At 39.9% G+C, this 25,503-nt stretch overlaps 1 protein-coding gene across 1 annotated transcript in view; it reads right to left on the reverse strand.

The window, feature by feature from the left end:
• The window catches only part of dlgap3 (discs, large (Drosophila) homolog-associated protein 3), a 42,624-nt gene extending 33,622 nt beyond the window's left edge, over nucleotides 1–9,002 (reverse strand). Inside the window, exon 1 of the mRNA XM_026300220.1 lies at nucleotides 8,948–9,002. Coding sequence (XP_026156005.1) covers nucleotides 8,948–9,002 — 55 coding nt within the window. The remainder of the gene's footprint in view (nucleotides 1–8,947) is intronic.
• Between the last annotated feature and the right edge of the window lie 16,501 nt (nucleotides 9,003–25,503).

Genomic DNA, 25,503 nt, shown 5'->3' on the forward strand with positions numbered 1-25,503 from the left:
AGTTTGGCATTAAATGTTGCACTGTAATAGCACTGCCTCATGTGCATTAATGGTTTTGTAAAATATTGTTAACACACAAACAGATGTTTCATAAATATATATATTTTTTTTCTGTTGCCTTAAAGCTGGGTTGAGCGTTTAAAAACAAAGGGTTAGACCTTATTTGGTCTGACAGCAAGCAGATAAAAACGTCATCACGTTTTACTGTAACATGTTTAAACTTAACATGACAGTTACAGAAATGAAGTCATTGTCTGCAACTGATTGTTCCAAAAATGAGACTTATTTACTGGCTGTCATTAGTTACCTTTAGCCACAGTTAGCCAACAAAATCTCCTACCAGTCCAGATTAGGCTCAGTATTTTATTGCTTGTGAATTTAACTTGTCATTTGTTAATGGAATATGCTGCTATTTTTCTATTCAAAAATGCTTTACTGAGTTATTATTCTAAGCAAAACCAAAAAAACTAAACTAAACCTCTGGGAGGAGAGAGTGCATATGTGTTAAAATATGAGCTTAGTGTCGGTACAGGAGCTTCGTTAGTTCTGCCTCTCACAGGAAGCTGATCTCTCTAATCAGAATAAGCAGCTTGTCAGTGCACACTCCTCATCATCTAATTAATCACAATCAGACAGGAATCTACAACACATTAGTGCTATCTAGACATCTCAGAAATTCCCATACTTGGAGAGATAGATGCACAGTGGCCTTAACTCAGCCTGACTAGCCATGAGTAGCCCCCCCCCCTCAGTGTACATGTGTACAGGCAGTGCATGTACTGTGTTGCAACCTTCCAAGTTTCAAGGTCGTCATAAAAGCGGAAAGATTTGGGCTCATCACGCCGATACTAACCCTTAACAGCCTTAACTTTGCAGCCAGCTGTGACGGAGGGAAAAAAGAAATCTTGAGTCAATCACAAAAAGAGATAAAATCACAAAAAGCTGAGAAGGGGTAGTGAGAGTGGAAGAGAGAGCAATTTAAGGAGCACTGTCATCCACCCATTCCTGTTCTTGACTCCTTGAGGATCAGAGAAAAGCTTGGTGTCATTCGCCTCCCTGCTCTTTGATGTGTTCTATGTGAGAGGAGGCTCCTGTCCTTTCATGTCATGCTTCGTATTCAAGCTTCCCAACTCTGGCGAGAATTAGACTAAGATAGTCATTTAATTCAAGCCCATCACACAGCCGATTTGCTTCCTCAGAGGCATTCGACTGTGCTTATGTTAAGGCTGCGCCAATTTCACACAAAGGACATCAAGCTGAATTTTAAAGCACAAAAAAGATTGAAAATACCCAGTATTATGTAACTTTATAGTGACTATAAAGTTACATAATACTGGGTATTTTCAATCTTTTTTGCAGACAAATTAATACACTATAATATAGTGTATTAATTTGTCTGCTGCCTGCACCCTGAACCCACCATGATTACCAGCATTCAGTAGCAGAAAAATTCTTTTTGTCCCTTTTTCCAACTTCTGTTCTATAAAGGTAAGTGCTCTGCTGAGTTCACAGTCCTCCATTGATGGTCAAGAGCTCCAAACTCTATAGACTATGAGATCATCAAGCATCATCTGTTTTTAGCTAAAGTTGCACCTGATTGGGTTCTCTAAGTCTGCAAGAGCAACATGATACTGCAAACTGAGATGAATTTCCACCATAATTCTGCACAAGTGTTACTCTTGTAGATATCTGGATACGTTGAGACAACAGGGTGTATAAACTGCTAAAAAAAAAAAAAAGGGAATACTTAATCACAGTAGAACACGAAGTCAAGTAAACTTCATGGATATTAATCTGTTTATTTAGGAAGCACAAGAGACTGTAAATCACTTTCACCTGCTTTGATGCAAATGGAAGTGGCATTGACAGACTCTGGCTGAGCAACTATGAGACATTAAATGCATGCTCTATGCATCCAACACCAGCAAGGACCATCACAGACTGTCCAAGATTTCACTGATTCCCTAATTGAGGCCTGGGTGGGGATCCCTAGAGCTTAGGGACCTGTGATAGCTGTAGACAGATGTAATGCAGGTCACAATCTTTTCATAAACCCAACCAAGCAGTTTTAATGCCTAAACCTAGCCAAGTAGTTTGAGTGGCTAAAACTAACCAAGACATTTTAATGCCTAAACATAACTGAGAAGTTACATAATCTGTGGCACCCATCTCACGACTCTAACTCTGATCTCACATAACTGATCTAATGTTTTTACTTGTAACCAGAAGCAATGTAGAAACAAGTTCAGGCAATGGTTCTTTTTCTTTAAAAGCCTGTAGGGAGATTTCAGAACAAAAAAATCATTAGAGCAGACATTTTGACAGAATGTAAGAGCAACAAAAATCCAAATTCCCCTGCTTCAGAATAGCTACTAAAATAAAGAAAATGGTAGAATTGGTAATATTTTCCTTGAAGAAGCAATCTTACAAAGCAGTTACTGTACCATACCTGTGTACCTGCAGAGACATGCCTACTTTACAGTGATGATTCTTTTATGATGCAAATAGGACTTGCTTTGTTGATGTTCAGTGAGCTTGTGTCAAAGCCATGCATTTACAGCAGCTATAACTCTATTCAAAGCAGCTCCACAATGTAATGTACCATTAAAACAAACTTCTCTTTGAAAGCGACCCTGTGTGTTGTTGCCATGAAACGCCTTCTGTGCCTCCCAGTTCATTCATTACTCATTACTGTTGAGCTGGCCAGTGAGTGACAGCTGATGTAAAGACATTACATAACACCTTTATGGAGTCTTGGAAGAGTAAAGATAAAAGACAGCCAGACCTCTGAGGCAGCACAATAGAAGATGTGAATTCGACAGTTTTGCCAGAATCAGTTGTAGACCTTTTCCACTGACTGTCCACCATCTTGACTAAAAATAGCAAAATTGTAGAAGGACCTCATCACTTTCCTAGCTGGGTTTATCCCATGCAAGTTTGTATAGATATCAAGTACAAGGTGTACATGATTCAGGAAATATTTTTGACATCTTGAGAAGTGCACTTTTCACTTTCTTGCTGAGAGTTAGATCAGATTGATGGCATTCTCTTGTCTTCACCTTTAGTTTTTCTTAGCCTTAGCATAACAGCTAAAATCAGGAGGAAACAGCAAGTCTGACTCTCTTTAATAGTAACAAAATTTGCTTACTTAGCAGCACATTGCATGTTGTATTTTTAAATTAATAAACATTAACTGATTGCTGGGAAAGAAGAAGAACTGATTGCTAACTCCAGTTTTGTGTTTAATGGACAGACATGACAGTGATGTCCTTCTCATCTAACTCTGGACAAGAAAGCAAATAAGCATCTTTCCCAAAATGCTAAACTTTACACTAATCTGTGTCTGAGTACTGTGTGTAGGTTGCCCATGTTTTTAAAGTAAATGATGCACAATCATCGTGGTTAAGCACATAAAACGCATAAAAATCTGCTTTAGTGTTTAGCGTGAGTTGAATAGAAACAGTTGCACTGCCTGTGTAGACAGCTGGAATGATTAAATCTGTTCCATCAGATGTGTGTGACACAGATGACTGAAAAATGCAGCTGTGTGGCCATGCCATTTCTCCATCCAACATCTCCACACCCAGCTTTGCTCCTCTTCGTCTCTTTCCCTTAAAGAGACGAAGTCCGCCAAGAGAGGTTGTGTTAGGGTTATGCATGACTATATAAAGCAATCTTGGTGGATGAATGGTAATAATTTTGAAATAGCCCAATTTCATGAGTCACTGATCTAATTTCCTAAAGACATGACAGTGGTATCAATATTTTTAACTCCTGGCCAAAAATACATTTTTTATTTCTGTAAAGTCACAACTATTTTTTTTTCTTCTTTATAACTTGATTCATATGACCTATTTAAGTTCTGTGTTTGGTACTACCAATATCACATATTCTTGCAGAAATGTTTGACCTTTCATTTGAGTGACAACAAAATAAAGACAGAAAAACTCTCCGTGTGTGTCTGACCTGCACTTTGTAATCCAGTGGAAAGGTTAGCGAGCAGCAGGCTGACTCATGCTCAAACACACAGGAAAAACAAACACCCACATGTCTGCACACTAACAAACCATGCACAACAGAGCGGTTGGAAAACATTCTGAGTATCTGAAAAGGTCAAGGGTTGTGGATCAGTTCGGACAGGGCCACCGGGATATGGACACAGATGGCGCATAATCTCTCATCCCCTCTGAATTATGCACCGTGACTCTCCCTCTCACTCCCCTTTCCTTTGGCCAAACCTAGTTATACTCTACTAAAAGCCCTCATTGGGACAAACCAATAGCCAGATTAGCAAAAAAATAAAACTTGTAAAATTCTCTTTAATTTCTGATGCAGTTTTTATTATGTTACATTTCAATTTCTAAAATAAACATTATTTTGTAATATAATACCAATGTGAGTGGCACAATGATATAAGTTTCAAGACAAACGTCTGAACGTCTTGATATTATATATCCATATTAAAATCCTAGCATTTCACAGATGTTGTGGATAATGGGTTTGTGAAGCTTATTTTTGATTTTCGGTTTGATTGTTGATTGAATAACAGTAAAAGCTGGCAAATGACAAGTTTCTAGTTGTTTAAAGCTTGGGAAAGCATGGGAAAAAGTTGCTCAAATCAAAATCAGTATGATTAAAAGGTCAATAATTTAACATAATATAGCATACATGTCCATGTGATTATTTCCGCTGTCACATAGGTAGTTTAATAAATGATTAAAGCAAAGGGCTTTGGTTGAAAGTAAGGCAAAAATCCAAAATTATTTTTTTTAATGTCTGAGACAGCGTTTTGCTACCTACAAAGGAAGACCAGCATATCAGATATGATTATAACACATTAGATTCAAGATCAAGATCCTTTATTTGTCACATGCATGGTTGTACAGGTACAACAGCATTATTTGGAAAATAACTAAATGGTGCATGCAAAAAAAAAAAAAAAAAGATTATTGCTCCAGCAATGACATTAAAGAGGGCAAACGTACATCCAAACACAAGTATAAGAGAGATGTACACAAAAGGAAAGAAAGTAGAACAAGAGGACACAAGATGAGCTCTACTGCTTTTCAATTACTGTTCCCTCTCTCCTTATGCCCATCCAGCTCTCCTTTGAGACGGAGCTGTGAAATTGAATTGCTGAGCACATCTCGACAAACAAAGCAACTCTCCACCTTGCTGCCAACACAGAGAAGGACCAGGACCATGACAGTGACATGTCAGAGCCTGATAAGTTCACTAACTGTTAGAAACAAAATAAATCTGGCTGCAGTGGAGCAGTTGAATAGACCAAGGAATGATTCTATGGGAGTAGTATGATTCTATGACTGGTCATAGTTTACTTTCCAAAATCTGGCCATCCACTGGTGCTTATGTTATTCAGTACACCCATTCCCTTACATATATGTGACATTATAGGCACCAGCTGGCTAGCTTAGCGTAGGAAGGTAGGAAATAGCTAGCATGACTCTGTTCAGAGTTAACAAAATCCACACACAGGTGTGTGTATGTACGTGACTGCAACAGAACTGCAACACAACTATTCTAATAATTGAGTAATTGGTTAATTTTTGATTAACCAATCTTTTATTAAGGCATATAAAGAAGTCTGTTTTCACTACTTTACTGGAAAAATGTGAACCTTAAATGAGTGTTACGCATGTAATAAAAATGTAATGAACTTTATTTGTGTGACATTTAAACAGATCTTAAAGTTTGTTGCATTAAATAACAATAGAAAATACCAGTGAAATACCACTAAAAGCAGAAGTGTGTGGTACATTAGGCCGAATGAAGCAACACGGTTTCAGACATGCTCTTTAACATTGTCTCTCACTTGGAAAATCTCCCGCTGTGTGCCGCATGTGACAACTCTGAACTATCTCTGGAGGTGAACAGAAACATTTTATTCACAGGACCTGCTAACCATAATGTCTGAGCTGACATAAACTTTAGCCAGTTAAACATTACATAATTTGCTACAACAAAACCATTTATCTTGCTGTATACAAAAGGTTACTTTGTAGATTAACATAATAAAAATTTGTGATAAAGAAGAAATTGCTGAGTATGACTTTCCAGATTTCGTTTCAGGCTTCATTGTTGGACTTTTTTATTGATACAGAGTAAAGTAACTTCTCTTTAATATTGTTAAATTGAGCATGTAATGTCCAAGCTGAGCAGACAAAGTAGTTTCAGAGTGAAAGGGCACAGAATGACACTACCATTCTCTTTCTGAGTAGGTTGGAAAATCACTTAGACGAAACAGTGACATTGAACTTTCACTGGCAGACAGCTTGTCTGACATTAGTAGGTTGAAATCTGATGAGTGAACTACAGAAACAGCCCTTGTATTCATATTCAAATTCATCCCTATACACATTTTTCTTTTCTATAGTTGTTACCATGCTGCCAGAAATATTATACAGAATAGTCTATATATATCTAAAACATTTTAAAATTATAGCAGATATTGTTGAAAGTTTGAGGATAATGTCTACATAGTAGTATAGTACAGTCTGTGTTGCAGTGTACACTGTGAAACCATGTTTAATTCCAGTCAATCCTTAATACTTATTTCTACTCCGAACTATAACAATCTATTAAATCTGCAGTAACTTATTTTTTAGCCAATTAGTTGTATGGAAACTGTAGTTGCAAAATTGACATAAGTTGAAGTTACTGAATCTATCAATATGCAGTTGTTTATTACACATCCAATAGGGCAACATTACCATTTAAATGTATTGCCTTACACTAGGAGTCGTGGTTTAGTATTAAACATCAATATTTGTACTTTTTTAGCAGTAATTTCTTTAATTGAGTCTAATGCTTCTGACAATTTGATAAAATGATGGTAAATTAATAAACACGTATTAGTTGCTTTGCTATATAAGTTGCAGTAAAAGCCGGAGAACTGGAAAAAAAAGCAACTTATAGTCCAAAAAATATGGTAAACCTCAGTCCAGTCTCATTGTACCAGAATACTGGTGGGTAAGATTATTGCCAGAGTATTTTGAGATAGTACTGCCCTGCTTATCCAGGCTGTTGGGTCTCCATTATGTGTTTATCACCCTGGGGTGAGACACTGCATGGTGGACAATCAAACCCCTCCACCACCCTGGAGGCCGTGGGGCACCCTTGGGCCTACCAAGTTTCCTCAGGCTCACAGTTGGTGATCTAGTTTTCAAGCTAACGCATATGGGATCTCTGTATTATTTATACTCTGGGGAGGTGGAATATTGGAGTCTTGCGCTATGGTGCCACAGGAAGAAGGGGCAGGAGGCTTTCCAGTGTCCGTATTTTAAGAGAGTGCTTGTTTAGGTGTGCACATCCATTACTTGTTGGTGGAAGGACCATTTAATTATGACATGGGATTCTGTAACACATCAGATGATCCTCATACAACATCAGACTGTGTTACGATCTGACACAAACATTGACAAGAGGAGCAGATGAAAGAGCTCAGGCTTTCTATACAAATTTAAAGATAATACACGCAAGTAATGCAAACATGCATACATATTAGTAGGAATGCCAACAGACAGATTCAGAAGACCCAAACTCTCTTATCTGCACACACATTCATACAAGCACATGCACATACTGATTACTTTGCTCTGCCTGTACATGAGTGGGTCTGCTAACCAGCAGAGAGGAGCTGGGAGCAAATCACAAGCCATTATCCCTTGTGCTAAAGCAGTTACAATGAAACTTGAGAGCCCTCACCAGAGGGAAGAGATGGAGAAAGTGCAGCCTGAGAGAGGAGGGGGCATGTATTTTCCTCTGTCACTTTGTCACAGGTTCATAATGCTCTTGGAAAGATGGCATCAGATTAGTCCCAGTGTTTAATCAAATGTCATTATCATTTCACAGAACTCTCTCTTTGTGTTTATGTATGGGTACAACTGTGTCAGTAATGTCACTTCCAATTGCTCCAGGAACAGAAAATTTAGAGGAGAAAGTGTTGGACAAGAATCCTAAGAATTTATGTTTGGTAAAGATCAAGAGATTTAAAAATTTTGAAAGAGTTAAGATGAGCAGGAAAGAGAAGAGACCAGCAAGCAATGTACAAATGAAAGTTGGAGTTGGCATCTGCAGGAAAGAGAAGTACAGGATATGCAGGGGATGATGCAGAGCAGCACTGTCGTTGTGGGGTTGGTGTTGGGGTGGTGGTGGTGGTGGGTGTGAGCCGGGGATAATCCTTGTATCCCATTGTCTCCTGTTTTCAAACCAATTATTGTCATCAGCAGCCCCATGAAAGAGAGTTAATGAGGGGAGCAGAGCTTTGGAGTGTCAGGGCACAGGCAGGGGAATGGAGATAAAAAAAAACAGAGGATGGAGAGAATGCAGGGACATGGGGAGAGAAATGTGGTGGTGGTGTTGCAAAGGGACAGAATGTAAAATAAGTGAGAGAGAAAATCAAGTGTCAGAGAGGCAGGCAGCTCAGTGATGCATTTTGTATGCCCTACACTTTCTTCCCTCTCTGCTCTGTCATGTCCCGCCTGTCTTTTTTTGCTTCTTCTTCCTCCCTTGTTTGCCTTCTTCGAAACTGAAAAATAATCACCAGTGTTTATCAGGTTTGTCTACTTTGTCTGCTCAGCTAAACTGAATCACATGCACTACCTAATATTTTTGAAATTATTGATAATTATGAAATAATTGATCCGCAGAAACTCTCACTGTCAGCGGACATTAACACCAGATGGCTCAGCCTCTCCTGATGTTATGGTTGAGGGCAGTCTTGTCTTGACCAAGCCAAGCTTAGAGAATGATCACTTTCCACTGGCATTAGTCACTGACTTTATGAATATGGCTTGTGCAGTGTCGGTGTTAGGGAACACGCACTGTAAATTCCACCTCTGTGTTAATTTGAGGGGCAGATATATTTGTTTCCTGGCTGCACGTGTATTACCCATCATGAATGGGCCATGGAGCATTTCTTCTGTACCCTCAGTGAGAATGTCTTTAGTAGATGAAGAGGGCCGTGTAACACCTCTGGACATCTTGATATGAGTTTAATCTTCTTCCTAGATGTGCAAGCTCTCTGTCAATTCTAAGTGTGAACACTGAAGAAAACTCAGCTAGGGCTGACAGTTCACACTCTGGTTCTGTGGATCAACTGAATTAAAAGGGGTCTCACCTGTGTAGCTCATAATGGGCCAGAATTTTAGAAAGCTCTCTTCTACACAGCCCTCAGGGGATACATAATGGAGGATGAAAGTAAGCTGCTCCAAGTTACGGCTCATGTAGAGTCCACACTATTTGCACAGTACTAGGCTATTTCATCGCAGCTTACAACTTCATCTTTCTTCCTACCATTATGTGCACAAAGATGTGGCACCAGGTTGCACAGACTTAAAAGAGATAATTCCTCATCTATGTGTTAATTTGAGATTTTGAGAATGGATTAGCTCAAAAATGTCCAATTATCAGGCTGTTCAAATGTCTGACTGTGATACTGCAAACAAAAAATCCCCAGCCACAACTTTTGCAGCAGTAACCACTGCAAGTTTGCTGTAAGTCCAATATTTGCATTCATCATCTAGGTGTTTTTTTTTTGAGCTGCAGGTCAATAGCTTCCTGTTCAGTACTCCAGTTAATGGAAGTCAGCATGGCCTTTATGTTAAATTTGGAGCTTTCATTATTAACAGTATAATCTTCACTTCACTAAATCCCCTTTTAAAGGTTTGATGTGTAATATTTGGAGTGATCTATTAGTAGAAAGGGAATATTGTATTTATAAATATATAATAATATAATCTCAGTACTAGATGCCACTAAATCTTTCATATTTTACACATTGCACCTTTAAATGACTGTTTGTTTGCATCTCTGAATATTTAACAAGCAAAACATACGATGCTTCCCTTCGACAGAGGAATATAGGCACTATGCTAAAACCATTTCACCATTGCATTTTGACGAAAATATGCTGTGGAAATTGTTTTGACATGTACAGTAATAATTACTAAACTGAAATCCTGTTAGCTTGCGTGATGGCTGTCAAATGATGCACTTACTGATGTGAGTTAATGATTATATCGTCTCATCATAGTGTTGCAAAAAGCTAAGCAACATATCAGTTTTGTGCTCCATGCCTGCAGTTTGCCCTTGAAGAATTCAGTTCCCATTATTTATTTGCACATTCACAGAATTCAACAAAGTGTTAATTATTGTGTAATTGACTTTCCTACCCCAGCGGATTCAGACTTAAACTGTACTCTAACTCAAAGACTTAGCTCAGAGCTCTTTGTCAGCCATGAACACCTCTGAGGTATTCTTTTTCCTATATGCACACTGTACTTTCATGTGAGTATATCCAACATACTCAGGACTAAGGCCACAGACATCTCTCCACATTCACTTGACAGGTTTTTTGCTATTGGTGGCTTTCACCATGGTAACAGTATTTGGAACCTGCCATTTTCAACTCTCCGTTCTTTCAATTATAAAGTCTTTACTTTATTCCATATTGTGATTATCTTCTACTTATCTTAAGTAGCCTCTGTTACCCATGTTTAAATTTCCAGTGCTATAAATGTCACTAACACAACTCTCACTGTGTCAGTGCTGCATGTGTGATGCGTTTTGATTTGAAAGGAAAATCATGAGCAACACCATAAACACCATCTTGCATTTACATTTGTCCATAATTCAAGGACATGCAACATATTCCCATATTCTTCCACATATTCTTTTTTGACCGATTCAATAAACTCGCTTGCTATAATGTTCACAGTTGCCGTGCAGTCTGTCCTGTTTGTGTGAGCTGCGAATATGTTTCAGCTGTGAGTGGCAGGTCAGTGTGGCACCATAAATGCTGCAAGTGGCAAGAATTTGCAACTGTCTTGATTTCCCCCTAAACAGAATACACACGTATTCTCTCATGTGAAACAAAGACACACGCACAATGAATAGACACATACATATCTGTTTTCAATCCTTGTAGGGCTTTAGATTGACTTAAATGAATTTTCTGGAAAATCACCCTAAACAACCTTAGCCATACCCAGTATTGCCTAACCTTTACCTATACTTCTTATTTTTGAATGTTTGCTCATTTTCGAGTTGAGCCTCCAAACATACTTATAGAGGGTAGTGATTTAAAAAATTCCCATATGGAATGGAACAACCTGTCAAGACCCCAGTCTTTACCAGCATGCTGAGTCCCCACAATATAAGTAAAACCAGGCGTGAAAACACAAGTAGCACATAAGGCTTGACTCTGGATTTGACAGTTTTAGAACCACACCCACCTCACTTTACCAGCTGGTTTCTTTGACAACTCTGATCTGTTTTTGGCTCGAACCATCTCATTACCTGTACTGACAACTCAGTCACAACTGAAAATGAAATGCAGAGAGAAAGATCGCAACTGATGAACAGATAAGGTGATAATGACAATTGAGTATGTGTTTTCTTCTACTGCGTGGTTGTGTGATTGTGTTTATTGAAGTATACAAGTTAGAGAGAAGGTTAGAGATTAGAAAAAGAGGTGCTGCAGTGCAGAAAGGAATAAAGCTAGAAAATTTTCACGGTCTCTCGAAAATTTTGACACTTCTTGTGTTCTTGTCACTCGTTCACATGATAAATGAATGTGTGAGGGATAGAACGGAGATATTTCACTGCTCTTAGTCAGCAGAGAGAGGGAGAGACCCTTCAGCATGTAAGCACTTGCATGCATTCAAGTATGCAAATATTCATTAGTCTATATTGTTTGAAATCTCATGATCCACTCAACTCCCACCATCAAATCACTGTAAACACAACCTCACCATTAAAATGGAGAAAACAAAGTGTTGCAGTTACACTGTTGGCTGACTTGACTGAAAAAAAAAAAAAAATCATCTTGGCATGATTACTCCTAGTTTTTAGTTGCAATACACCATTATTTGATGTACACGTAACTGGCAGAATCAATGTGTCTGTTATATATTAAGCATTCAATCTGAAGAGGCTAGACATTTTTCTTCTCCTTTTTGTCTTTTACTATACTATGCATAAATGCGTACAGTATTTGTGTACTGTATTCTGTCGCATAGGAATATTAGTCCCTTTTGGCAAAATCAGCCTTATTGAAAAGGAAAAAAACATAAATTGCTTAATAAGTTGTATTTCTAGTTATGCCTAATTACATGTATAGTCTAAATTAGCCTATGAAGAATGTAGGCTAGGCATAACAGAAAGCAGAAATGCATTACAGAATTCATTCATGTCATGTAAAGTTAAACAGCTATGGCCACGTTGAGGGGGAAGATGAAGCGGCGTGTTTTCCTCCTCTCCCGGGTGCCTTAAGGCCAATACTCACTCCAAACTTTTTCAGCTGCATGCTTTACCTGCACTTTGAAGTCTGCCGTATAGCTCTTTCTTTGGAGCGGTGTTTCCACTTGTGTTAAACTAGGAGTTAGTTTAGCGTGAACATGATTGTTTTTACTTTTTCAGCAATACGGTATTATCTTGAATTGGGTCAAGAGTGCCATCTAATGCTAGTGACTATTCAAAAAAAGATACATATAAGTCACTTCACTAAACAATTTACATGAAAAATTAAGTCAGTTGTCAGTTCAACCATAAACAGTACATAGTGAGATGAAACAACGTTCCTCCAGGACCAAGGTGCTACATAGAACTTAAATTAACACAGAAGATACATAGACGAGCTACGACAACAGAGCTATACACAGGACTATATAAAATGCAGGGGTTCAAATGAGTCACACAACATTTTGTGTAATGACACAACCTAACAATATGACTGTGACAAAGTGCCAAGCAGTACACAGAGCTGAATGTAGGAGTGCAAATGGATTGACTTGTGATACTAAATATTGTACTGAGTGTGTGTGGTCAGGGGTGTGCGGTCAGCCTCAGTGCTGGTGGCTTTGCGCTTTGGCTTTGTGGTGTATATATCTGTGATACTGGGAAGAGAGAAGAGAGATTGATCTTTGCAGCTATCCTCACTATCTGCTGTAGGAGATAGTGTGATCAGAGATGGCGCACTTCCCAAACCAGACAGTGATGCAGCTGCTCGGGATGCTCTCAAAAGTCCCTCTGTAGAACATGGTGAGGATGGGTGGTGGGAGCTGGGCCTTCCTCAGCCTTCTCAGGAATTGGAGACGCTGGTGGGCTTTCTCGTTGAAGGATCTGATGTTGAGGGACCAGGTGGATGCCAAGGAATTTGGTGCTCCTGATGATCTCCATGGGGAGAGTCGTTGATGTTCAGCGGACAGTGGTCGTTCTGTGTTTTCCCGAAGTCAACAACCATGTTTTTTTTGTCAATGTTCAAAGACAGGTTGTTAGAACACAGAAAAACCAGTCCATTACCCTTTACACTTCCTCTCTGTATGCTGATTTGTTGTTCTTGCCACACCACAGTGTCATCAGCATACTTGATGATCTGATTCAAGCTGTGTATTGCTTCACTGTTGTGGGTCAGCAGTAGAGCCCAACCGATAAATTGTTTTCCCAATTTTATTGGCCGATATGAGCCTATCAGTATGGGCGAAAATGGTCCATACTGACTGAGGTCTCTGTCAGAAAGTCCTTCTTTAACACGGGGACGATGGTGGTGGGAACAATGGCATTGCTCAGAGAGATGTTGAAGATGTTGGTAAAAACATCTGCCAGCAGGTCAGCATATCCTCTGATGACCCTGCCAGGAATGTGGTCAGTCCAGCAGCCTTCTGGGGGTTGACTCTGTGTAGAGCTTTCCTCACAACAACCATGGTAAGACATTGGCAGGAGGGTCTTCCTCGCTGTCACGTTGTTCTGCATTTAAATCCAAGCATAGAAGCTGTTTAGCGCATCCAGAAGGGAGCTATCACTGTCATAGGTAGGTGATGTCCTGTAATTGATGATGGCTTGGATGCCCTGTCACATGTGCAGTCACTGCTGTACTTGAAGTGATTGTGGATTCTCTGGGTGTGTGCGTGATTTGCCTCTCTTAAGGCCCATGACAATTCGACCCTTGCTATTCATAGGGCCGCCTTGTTCCCCTGCTCTGAAGGTGGAGTCACAGGTCTTTAGAAGTGCACACACCTCCCTCATCCACAATGAAAACATACACTTCACTGACTTGAATGACTTTTTGTTGACATTAAGTACAGTGAGATCATGTTCTGGTCATTAGCTGGCGGTGTGTAGAGCTCTCTGTCTGTCAGCACTAATTCGACACATTAAGTAGCTATCAGGCACCGAAATTCACACTGATGGAGACCAACTTGGGCTGACTAGCTCAAACTGCTGGCTTATTATGTGTACATTTGGTGACAGGGTGCTGCAAGAGGATTGTGTGTATGCAGAACCTGTGTTCCTGTGTTGGTGGTTCTAAATAACTTGTAAAGAAAAAGATATGGCTGTGAATGCAAGCATGCTTTTGTATGTGTTCTAACTGATGGGCTCTGGTTAGGGCTCGGCGATAAACCGATTTTATCGATTAACTCGAATGTGTAGTTTATATCGACTTGTTTTAATATCTGCTGACATTCCCCTCTGGGCTCAGCCACTTCTGTCTGCGACAGTACAAGTACACCTGGTGGGGGAAATCCATTTAAATTGTAAATCTGATATTTTTGTGAAAAAATCTGGGATTTTTTTTTTTTTTTTTTTTTTTTTTTTTTTTTTAGGCCATATCACCCAGCCCCAGCTCTGGTCATGCTATCTATGCAGCTGTCTAATTATCCAGATGTGATGGATGGCTTTGATTAAATTATACGACAAGAGACGCTCACTGTCTCTGCCTTTTTTTCCCTCTTCTTCTGTCACACAAATATACATATCCTTTTGCTTTCATTGCTTAATATGGGACTTCAGTAGTTCAGACTAGATGAGCCCTGCTTTCAACATTGATGAATGATATCCATAAATCATCTGGGGTAAGGGATCGAGCAAGAGCAAATGCCTGAGTGACACCAGGAGAATTAGGGACAAAAGGAAAGATGGACAGAGAGATGCAATGAGAGGAAAGACAAACTAACAGTGGATATTTAATTTGTTGGCAGGTATAGATTTATCATTTTAATCATTATTTGCACATCTCTGAACGTCTTCCTGCAGCATTTCCCAAATATAAATTTAATTTATTTGATGAGGTCAAGCTGTTGCTTTTTCTCTGACAACTTGAGACTTCACAACAAAACATAAGGTTTTAAAAGTAGCTCTCAGGGCACAACATAGTGAACATGCTTTTTGTTATCTCTTTTATTTTTTTTATTGGTTCCATTTTCCTGTCAGTATTAGAAAGCAGTAGTTAAAGCTTTTGACAGTTCAGATTGACCTCTGTTCACTCAGAAGCAGGTAAATAACTTTTTTGGGCATGCAAAACTGTAGGATCCTACTGGAATAATAACAAAAGTGAGTTTAGTTTGTACTGACCATTAGAGTACAAAAATATGAAAGTAAATCAAATGACATTTTTCTGACAAAGTTGTTGAGAAGAGGGGTTAGCATGTGACACATATGCTACAGAGAAAATCTTTCTCAGCATAATGCTCCTCATCTTCTGATAAGCTGTGCTGCAGATAATCAAGAAGTACAATTGATACGCCATTCTCCTGCAGACTCAGTCCTGACAGTTTCTTCAGAGTATGGGGAAATTTAAAAGAGCTAGCAGGACTGCCTGTCAGACTGGATCTTCTTTATAGGAACAGCAGTATCCTCAGATGCCCCACCACCACCACCACCACCACCAGGAGTGCTAGCTAAGAAGATATTTCCACTCTGTGGCCTGCAGACATCAAGGTTCAAGATAAGGGTCATGGCCACTAATCAGAACCCTCATACTATAGCCTCTGACCTTCCTGGCCCTGTGACAGTTAGGAGCCAACAACCAAGAAGAATGCTTGGTCTGCACACCACTCTGAGCTGCAAGCACTGCGTGGATACATGTCAGATAAAATTGACAAGCAGCCTTAAAGTTACCATCAATAAGGACAAGCAAGAGCTGCTGCACAAGAGTTGCTGATTCCACTGTTGTTAAGCCAGGATATGTATGAACTAATGATAGTGTTCTTTTGTTATGATGGCCACAATGCTACGTCTACACATTAAATGAAATATTAGAAGTCATCTGTTTCTTACAAAACCATTCTGACACATATGACTGCCTATGTCTAAGGAACTTTCCTTCATATCATCCTGTCTGTCTCTGACTTGGGCTTTGTTCGTCACCTTGAAGCTTCATCTTCCATCCATCAGCGCAACACAGATCAGGATGTTGTTTAATTGACCCTACAATCGATTCATATTTACAGTGGGTACGGAAAGTATTCAGACCCCTTTAAATTTTTCACTCTTTGTGTCATTGCAGCCATTTGCCAAAATCAAAAAAGTTAATTTTATTTCTCAATGTACACTCAGCACCCCATCTTGACAGAAAAAAACAGAAATGTAGAAATTTTTGCAAATTTATTAAAAAAGAAAAACTGAAATATCACATGGTCATAAGTATTCAGACCCTTTACAGTGACACTCATATTTAACTCACATGCTGTCCATTTCTTCTGATCCTCCTTGAGATGGTTCTGCTCCTTCATTGGAGTCCAGCTGTGTTTAATTAAACTGATTGGACTTGATTAGGAAAGGCACACACCTGTCTATATAAGACCTTACAGCTCACAGTGCATGTTAGAGCAAATGAGAATCATGAGGTCGAAGGAACTGCCCAAGGAGCTCAGAGACAGAATTGTGGCAAGGCACAGATCTGGCCAAGGTTACAAAAGAATTTCTGCAGCACTCAAGGTTCCTAAGAGCCCAGTGGCCTCCATAATCCTCAAATGGAAAAAGTTTGGGACGACCAGAACTCTTCCTAGACCTGGCCGTCCAACGAAACTGAGCAATCGTGGGAGAAGAGCCTTGGTAAGAGAGGTAAAGAAGAACCCAAAGATCACTGTGGCTGAGCTCCAGAGATGCAGTAGGGAGATGGGAGAAAGTTCCACAAAGTCAACTATCACTGCAGCCCTCCACCAGTCGGGGCTTTATGGCAGAGTGGCCTGACGGAAGCCTCTCCTCAGTGCAAGACACATGAAAGCCCGCATAGAGTTTGCCAAAAAACACATGAAGGACTCCCAGACTATGAGAAATAAGATTCTCTGGTCTGATGAGACCAAAATTGAACTTTTTGGCGTTAATTGTAAGTGGTATGTGTGGAGAAAACCAGGCACTGCTCATCCCCTGTCCAATACAATCCCTACAGTGAAACATGGTGATGGGAGCATCATGTTGTGGGGGTGTTTTTCAGCTGCAGGGACAGGACGACTGGTTGCAATTGAAGGAAAGATGAATGTAGCCAAGTACAGAGATATCCTGGAAGAAAACCTCTTCCAGAGTGCTCAGGACCTCAGACTGGGCCGAAGGTTCACCTTTCAACAGGACAATGACCCTAAGCACACAGCTAAAATAACAAAGGAGTGGCTTCAGAACAACTCTGTGACCGTTCTTGACTGGCCCAGCCAGAGCCCTGACCTAAACCCAATTGAGCATCTCTGGAGAGACCTGAAAATGGCTGTCCACCAACGTTCACCATCCAACCTGACAGAACTGGTGAGGATCTGCAAGGAAGAATGGCAGAGGATCCCCAAATCCAGGTGTGAAAAACTTGTTGCATCGTTCCCAAGAAGACTCATGGCTGTACTAGCTCAAAAGGGTTCTTTTACTCAATACTGAGCACAGGGTCTGAATACTTATGACCATGTGATATTTCAGTTTTTCTTTTGTAATAAATTTGCAAAAATTTCTACATTTCTGTTTTTTTCTGTCAAGATGGGGTGCTGAGTGTACATTAATGAGAAATAAAATGAACTTTTTTGATTTTGGTAAATGGCTGCAATGACACAAAGAGTGAAAAATTTAAAGGGGTTTGAATACTTTCCGTACCCACTGTATATCTTGCATATAACCCCCAAATAGATCTGAAGCCTGTCTATTTAAAAGTGGAACTTGAGCGAAGGGGAATGGACTCACATGATAGCAATATAAAATCCAACACAGTGATAAAGACGAAAGTAGTGGCCCCCAACATTTTTTTCCTCTTGACCCCTTACAGAAAAGCATTCTGCATCTGGGACACTTTTAATGGCTCAGATGTCTGAGTCAGATGTTTACTTCTCCCCTACAAACCTCTCAGGCAGCTTCATTTAGATAACTGTTTCAGGCTCAAACTGGAAAACATATGTATAGTGTATCACAAAAAGTGAAATTAGAGAAAAGTCTAAAAAAATCTTTTTTGTAACCGACACCGTATGTTATTCAGTTGCAAGTAATTGCAAGTAATTCAACAGCTGCTTCATTGATTAGACCCTAATCAAACTGTGAGTTCAGCTGAATACAGTCATTGATAAATGGCTATGGAATAACTATGATAGTTCGCACTGAACGATCCCTGTATGGAAAGTGATGGACACAGCAGAAGACATGTCTTCCTTTGTCACCTTCACCTAGTTCGCAGTTTCTTACACACTTCAACTTGTTACACATGAACTACTGTGTCCTGCACTTGATCTCACTGCAATGACAGTCATTACATATCACCAGGGCAACAGTGAAAAGCCCTGTTCCCGTTAAATAAAGCGGGTTTATGGTTCTTACAACACTTTGATATATGTGTATCAAAACGAATCCGGCCCTACCATTCCATCAGCGAAAATGCGCACACATATACACACACACACACACACACACACACACACACCGGGCACTTAGTCTCTTAAGTGGCAGTCTCTCTAGCTCTAATTAAGTGGCAACCTTAGAGCTCCATATCGTCTGGTGAATCCAACTCTGAATAAAAAAGAAAAAAAAGAATGATGCATGACAGCATCAGCGAGGTGGTGATGGATAAATAGTTGAATAGGGAGGCTAAATAAATAAAATGACAAATGGATGGGAGGTAGATGGATGAAAGACAGTTAAGTGGTGCCACCAGACAGCAGATGGACAGAAAAACGTTGACGTCACAGTGGTAACAAAAGACTCAGGAGAATGGTGGGAGGAGAGAGTGAGGAAGAGGCGGAGACTGAGGCTAAGAATAGTAGTACAACCTCAGGCTAGCACAATCGGTCTGCCCTGCCTGCTATTTTTTACTTTACTACTGTGCCAGCCAGCACTTGTCTGACGTCTTTCTCTTCTCTCTTTCTATGTCACTCTCTCCAGCAGTGTTTTTCCAGTGGGTGATGAACTTTGTCACACCAGTACTGATGTTCTCACACAACAATCACTACCTTCTGTGACCTCTAAAAAAAGCTCCATTCCAAACCCCCACACACTAGGTACAGCTCAAATTGCTACTATGTTGTGTTCAGCCTTGAATGTGGATTGCAGCTTCAAAAGCAAAACATCTACAGAGGAGTAACTCAATCAATACTGCTTCAAACGTGGGATCAAACAAAAGACGTTAGAGGCCACGGAAAGAGAACAGAATGAGGAGTGTGGTTCTGATCCCCACTTTCTTAGCACTGCTTCACTGACGTGGGTTAATCCTTAAGAGGTTCCACCGGGAACTCTTACACACTCATGGGATAGATTTCAAGCACACTCAAGACAGAAATTGGATTTATATGTGAAGGGTACAGGTGACGGGCAGCAGAAGGAATTACACTTTTGTGTTTTTGTGCACATTCGCATCCTTTACTTACCACAGTCTCATCAGGAAATGGTGCTCCATGTCTTCAGGTAGAAATGGCTGGCTGGATAACTCAGTCTCAATCACTCTGCAGAAGAGACAAAGAAAACCAGAGAAACATGAGGAAAGCGCAAACCCTATTATACCTACAGTAGCAAGAAGGATTTAGTTCTACTTCTTTTATCTCTCTAGAGTACATGCCTCCCTTGGTTGAGGGCAGACACCCCTCCCCATAAGCGCCGACCTGTGAGTGGGTCCCTGGCGGTGCCTGAAGATGCAATGTGGTGGAAAATGTACGGCTGTGACTGTTGGTCCCAAAACAAGAAGCTCCCCTGCTTGGAGCACTAGGCCCTGAAGCCACAAATGGAGGGGTGGCAGGAGGATATAATGGGAGGAGAGTGAGGATACAGTGGCCAGAGCAATATTAGAATTGGAAATAATGGGGTTGTGACCGAGGCATCGAAAGAAATAGATGCAGAAAAGAGAGAAAGAGGACAGGATAACTGTAATGCTAATGGCTTAATTGACTGTGTGCAGTATGCAATTATAGCCTAAAGGTTGCAGAATGTGTGAAATCACTTCAAAAAAGAACAAAAAGCACACTAAGCTTTCCTGCAAGCATGTCACCTTATGTATGCATGTGTGCACATAAATACATACATACATACATAACATAACATAGCATTGTGCATCCACCTTTGCTAGAGCTGAAAGTTAAGTGCTACTAAGCTAAGTGCCCCAGAGGATGCCATGGGGTTCCACAAACTTTATTACCCTTCCATCAGCAGTAGCATTATTTCAGTGATTACTATTAGCTGTTAGCATTAGCTCCCCGGACCTTTTCCTCGCTGTTATTCTGTGCCTCATTATGGCTAATGCACACCCACAGCATGCATATGAGGCACCATGGCGACGGAAGTTAATATGCATTCTACACTTTGATTTTATGTAAGGAATCATGCACAAGAAGACTGGATCCGTTATTGCACACAGATTTTATTTTGTTACTCTTACCTGGTAGGTATATTTTGTTTGCTAAGCAGAATAGAGTTGTGTCATACACAACTGCATTCGGTGACCAAAGCACATAGTGCATGATGACAATGTTTTTAATATGCATTGTATGACATGAGTTGCTGCATCCTTGCCAGTTCCACACAGCAAATCTGCTGCTGTCGTTTGTCAAGCAGCGCATAACAGATGCTCTCACGAGCTCTCATTGATTTGCCAGAAAGTGTATATACAAGTGTGTGTTTTTGTGCAGTGTGTCTCTGCGTGGGGGTGTGATGTGTTGCTAGCTAGCTGCAGAGATAATGAGAACACAACTCTTTTGCTGTCCCTGCAGGCCGCAGATCCAGCTGCTTTCATCTAATATAGGTCAGCTGTGACAAAGCCTTCAGCATGGACACTGATCAGCTCTGCTAGCTTTCTCATACACCAAATATGCAGTTACACATGCAAACTCACGGCGAGGCCTGCTCTCTTTCAAGTCTATAGTACACATTATTGTCAGCCTACATTAATGAAGATGGTCACATCGAGCGTGTGAAACTCACCTACTCTTGACCTCATCTGCCCACTAGTTTTCAGACTTATGAAATAGTTTGAAAATACACTAGATCATGCAAGCGAGTACAGCTCTCTGCAGAATAAACGCCTGCTAGACATGGTCAATTCAAATTCATTCACCTGCTCTAAAATCAATGCTAGAATGGAAATTGTTTAATTTTTTCTGCCTGTATGTATGTTATTAACTCGCTGCTGGAAGGACTCCATTACTTGTAGTCATTTGTGCTACTGTGTAATAGTTACAAGTACCACAAGCTCAATGCAATTTTAATTCTAATTGGATTAATTACAGGGTGTATTGAATAAATCCAGTTGAACTGTTTACCAACTGCTGAAAGTTCACATTATCCTTAAGTGTAGTATGAAGTGCATTTGTATACGTAAGGATACAGAATCATACTTACAAATAGAACTGAAATAAAAAGTAATTTTCTACTCTCATTATTGAGACTAAAATATGTTCACAAATAAATACCCTGTCGTGCCTGACTATGACTATCTGTATAAACTAAGGTTTTCCGATAATTCTTTGTTCTCTAATAAATTCCTAGCCATTTAACTTTACTGTGAGTTTAGCAATTTATCTTCCGTCTCTTTTTATCCACTGTTTTTGGCAACGACAGCGGGACCCAACATTCTCCTCTGCATAACCTCTAAAAATGCAGGGGCTACAGCTTAGTTAACAGTAAAGACTAAATATTCTCAGAGACACTTTCTCAAACGCATATACAGTACTACACACATACGGATTTGCACTTTTTTTGCACACTCAGACTGACTGAAGTTTCCCAATAACTTTTAGTAACATGTACAGTATAATTCAGCTACTATCAGCCCACACAGGATCATTGCATGTCAACTCAGTGAGCGTCTGGGGCCAAGACTGCAAGGATTCAGGAGATGTAGGCTGAAGAACGGTCCTATAGGAGATGAGAAAAGCAATTGTATTTTTTCTTCATGCACTAGACTCTCTTGCTTGTTTGTTTACCAAAGCCAGATTTATTAAGTGCCATCTCTGGTTTCAAAGAGTACATCTAAAGTGACTGCTTCACCTCCTCAGGTATTTTGTCCATCTTATTATATTGATGATCAACTCAAAAGAATAGCATCATTATCCTTTGTCTCCCATACTACAGTGGGCTCACTAATGGGGTGGTAATTGGTGCAAATTACAAAGTGAACAAGTAGTGGCATAGCCTTTGGGATGGCTTGATTGAGAGGCCTACGCTATGTCGCATTGCGGGAGATCCATGTGTCCTCTTGAGTCTAATCACCTCTTTTCTTCCTCATTCAGCCTCTCTTTTTCTCTCCCTGTGTATGCCCAGAGACTGCTACTGAACAAGTGGGGTCATGCAGAGTTTTAAACAACTGCGGCTATTTATGCAAATACAATCAATATTTGATAGTCCCCGTCTCCGACTCTCTCTCTCTCCCTCTCTCTCTCTCTCTCTCTCTCTCTCTCACACACACACACACACACACACACTTCCTCTCTCCCCTTTTCTAACGAGAGACTGCAGTAGGGGCATTAATTAGGGACAGACATGCGCCAAGGATTCCCCATGGGGCTGAGCAGCAAGGCCAGTTCATACCAGGCCAGGTTTGGCCTGACCACTGCAAACAAGAAACAATAAGAAAGCGCAGAGAGAGCAAATGCCACACAGAAATCTCTTCTAGCCCTGTGTAACTTTAAATGCTCTCCGGACTGTTCCTTCTATAGATGATGCAAGTAAATGACACATCAGTGCTTCAGTATATATTAGTTCTTACTTGGCTGTATTTATTGGGTTGATGGATTGTTGAGCGAACCAACCGTTTCCCATTGCTACATTGATCAAGCTTTCTGTTTTTTCACTGCTTAGATACTATATAAATAATGACACTTTTTTGCGCTTAGGATATTTTGAAATGTGTCCCTGATTTCAGAAAGAGGTAGACAAAAACAGGTTTCTCATGTCTAGTCACTGATCATTAACAACTGGCTCTAACAGTTTGGTCATCTGACTACCTAGCTAATGGAAGCTCAATGAGTTGGTTAAAAATGGTGCCTCTGGTAGACTTTTTAAAGTTTCAAGTTTAAAATGAGCATCTTGGAAAAGGTTCTTCAACATACACTTGGTGAGCACATACTGTAATATCATTCTCAAAGTCTGAGGCTCCTGTTGTAGGTCCTGGGCAAAAAGTCACCATCTCCACCAGCTGATGACTCATGTAGAAAGCATTTCTTGTGTTACATTGTCGAGCCAAATAGTTTTAGTATAATACGTGCTTTAAAAGATTCGTTCTAACATACCTCTGTTTGGCTCTTCATCTCAAATTTAAAGTGAATAAATAACCCCACATGGACTGAGGCAAAGCAGTGTTTAAGCAAGTGTAAGCAGATAACGCAGCTCCTGAAGTCACTGTTGGATCTGCTAACTGACTCACTGTGATTAAAAACATATGCCTCCACAAAATACTTCTTTTTTTTTCCATTAAAGAATCTTTGTCCAGACCATTGTATTACTGTATTCTCAACTTTTTGGAGAAATTTCTAAACCCAAAGAGTCTGAAAGCTTATCTCCATTTGCAAAACCACTGTCCTACATTTAGGACATAGCACATAGCACATCGTAATAACTTCTTAGGAATTTCTACAGGATTAGGAGCAGACAACCCAAGCAACTTCCTTAACACCAACCATTAGATCCTATTAACAGAACACTGACTTCAGCTCTACCAACACCCTGTGGGGATTTCTGTCAGCTTAACATAGGGGTAAAGGTTTAATAACAGCTGCATACATCATTCCAGGTGCTATAGCTAGTATATGCTTTTCTGTGTCATAACATTGGGTGATAACTCCCTGGCTACTGCATATGTTTGAGTAGCACATACTGTTAAATAGTGTGCCTGTACATATCATAAATATGCTAATAACATCTCTAGGAGAGCATTCACACTGTAAAGGCATGATGCACCTTGCGGACTGAAGGGAGCTTGATCACGCTGCAAATGACAAAGTTTTTGAGACTGTATTTGTCAGAGAGATCTCAGAGAGATGAGTAAAAAAACATGACAGGGTAAGTCAGGGAATGCTAGCATTTCCCTGGTGATATATAAAAGCAGACTGCTGATGCTTTTTCTTGCAGAGTTCAGTTTAACATTTTGGTCACACCAGCATTCACGAAAACAACACCATTGCATTTCAAGGGAATTGTTATGATCAGCAGATTAAGTTTCACACGCACATATATGTGGGCCCATTTTAACAGTGGTGTTCTTTAAGAGAACCGATAATGGAAGATGATATCATATTAGCTCTGTTTCATCACACACTTTCGTATAACATTGCTTTGCCTGAGTAGTTGTAGGTCAGACAGAGGTGGATGTTGCACTGTTAACTTAATGCCAAATTAAAACAGCTATAACCAATATTTTACAACAGTGTATTAAAAGACTATGTGAAATCAAGTGTGTGAAAGTGAAAGGGGTAATTCATAGTGAAATAGTGTAATTTATTGTCAGAAAAACCTGCAGATCTCCTTGGCTTTTTTTTTTAGATCATTGTTTAACTGTGTAACCACAGAAAATGTACTGTTTTGGGCCATTCTCACAGCTCTGTGTCATTTTCTGTGACTGGAGTTTTCAGCTAAATAGTGTACAGTGGGATTTTAAGAGCTATCTGCTCAATCAGTACCAGTTGGCAGGCTCTGCTGTTGTGGAATAGTGTGTAGACAGTATTTAGCAGCTACAAAGACATATTTTGAACAATATTGATATTTTATATGATATTGCACTTAGGTTTGACAAGTAGTCAGAAACAAAACCTAATGTTGCACTGTAACTGATGGATGTGTAAATAGGCAGCAGCTCAAGTCTCTACATGGCAGTGCCTCTATAGCCCTGAAATCCTTACATTTGTAGCTGATTATGTGGTTACAGTGCTTCTGTGCATATGTCATCAAGCTTCTAGCACCTTTATCTAAAGGTACGTGAATGAATTTCTCTCCTTCTGATGTAACCAGCACTAACACAAGAGGGACGTATGAAGGCACTTTGTCCTACAGCACACTGAAAATAGTATTAGGAAAACGATTCCTTTAAGGTTGTAGAAGAGATGATGCTAATGTTTCCTTGTTGCTCAGATCTGGTTACATAGTGCTTATTTTGAATCTCTCTTCGCACGACACCAAGGTAACACACTTTGCACACACGCGCAAAACCTGTTTCAATATTATTTCCTTCCCAAGTCCTTTTCTCCCCATAATCATGTGGACAAATACCCTGTAAATAGACATACACAAAGATTACTGGATGCAATATTTTAATGGGTTTTAGAC

The sequence above is a fragment of the Mastacembelus armatus genome, chromosome 11, assembly GCF_900324485.2.
Source record: "Mastacembelus armatus chromosome 11, fMasArm1.2, whole genome shotgun sequence".
Lineage (NCBI taxonomy): Eukaryota > Metazoa > Chordata > Actinopteri > Synbranchiformes > Mastacembelidae > Mastacembelus > Mastacembelus armatus.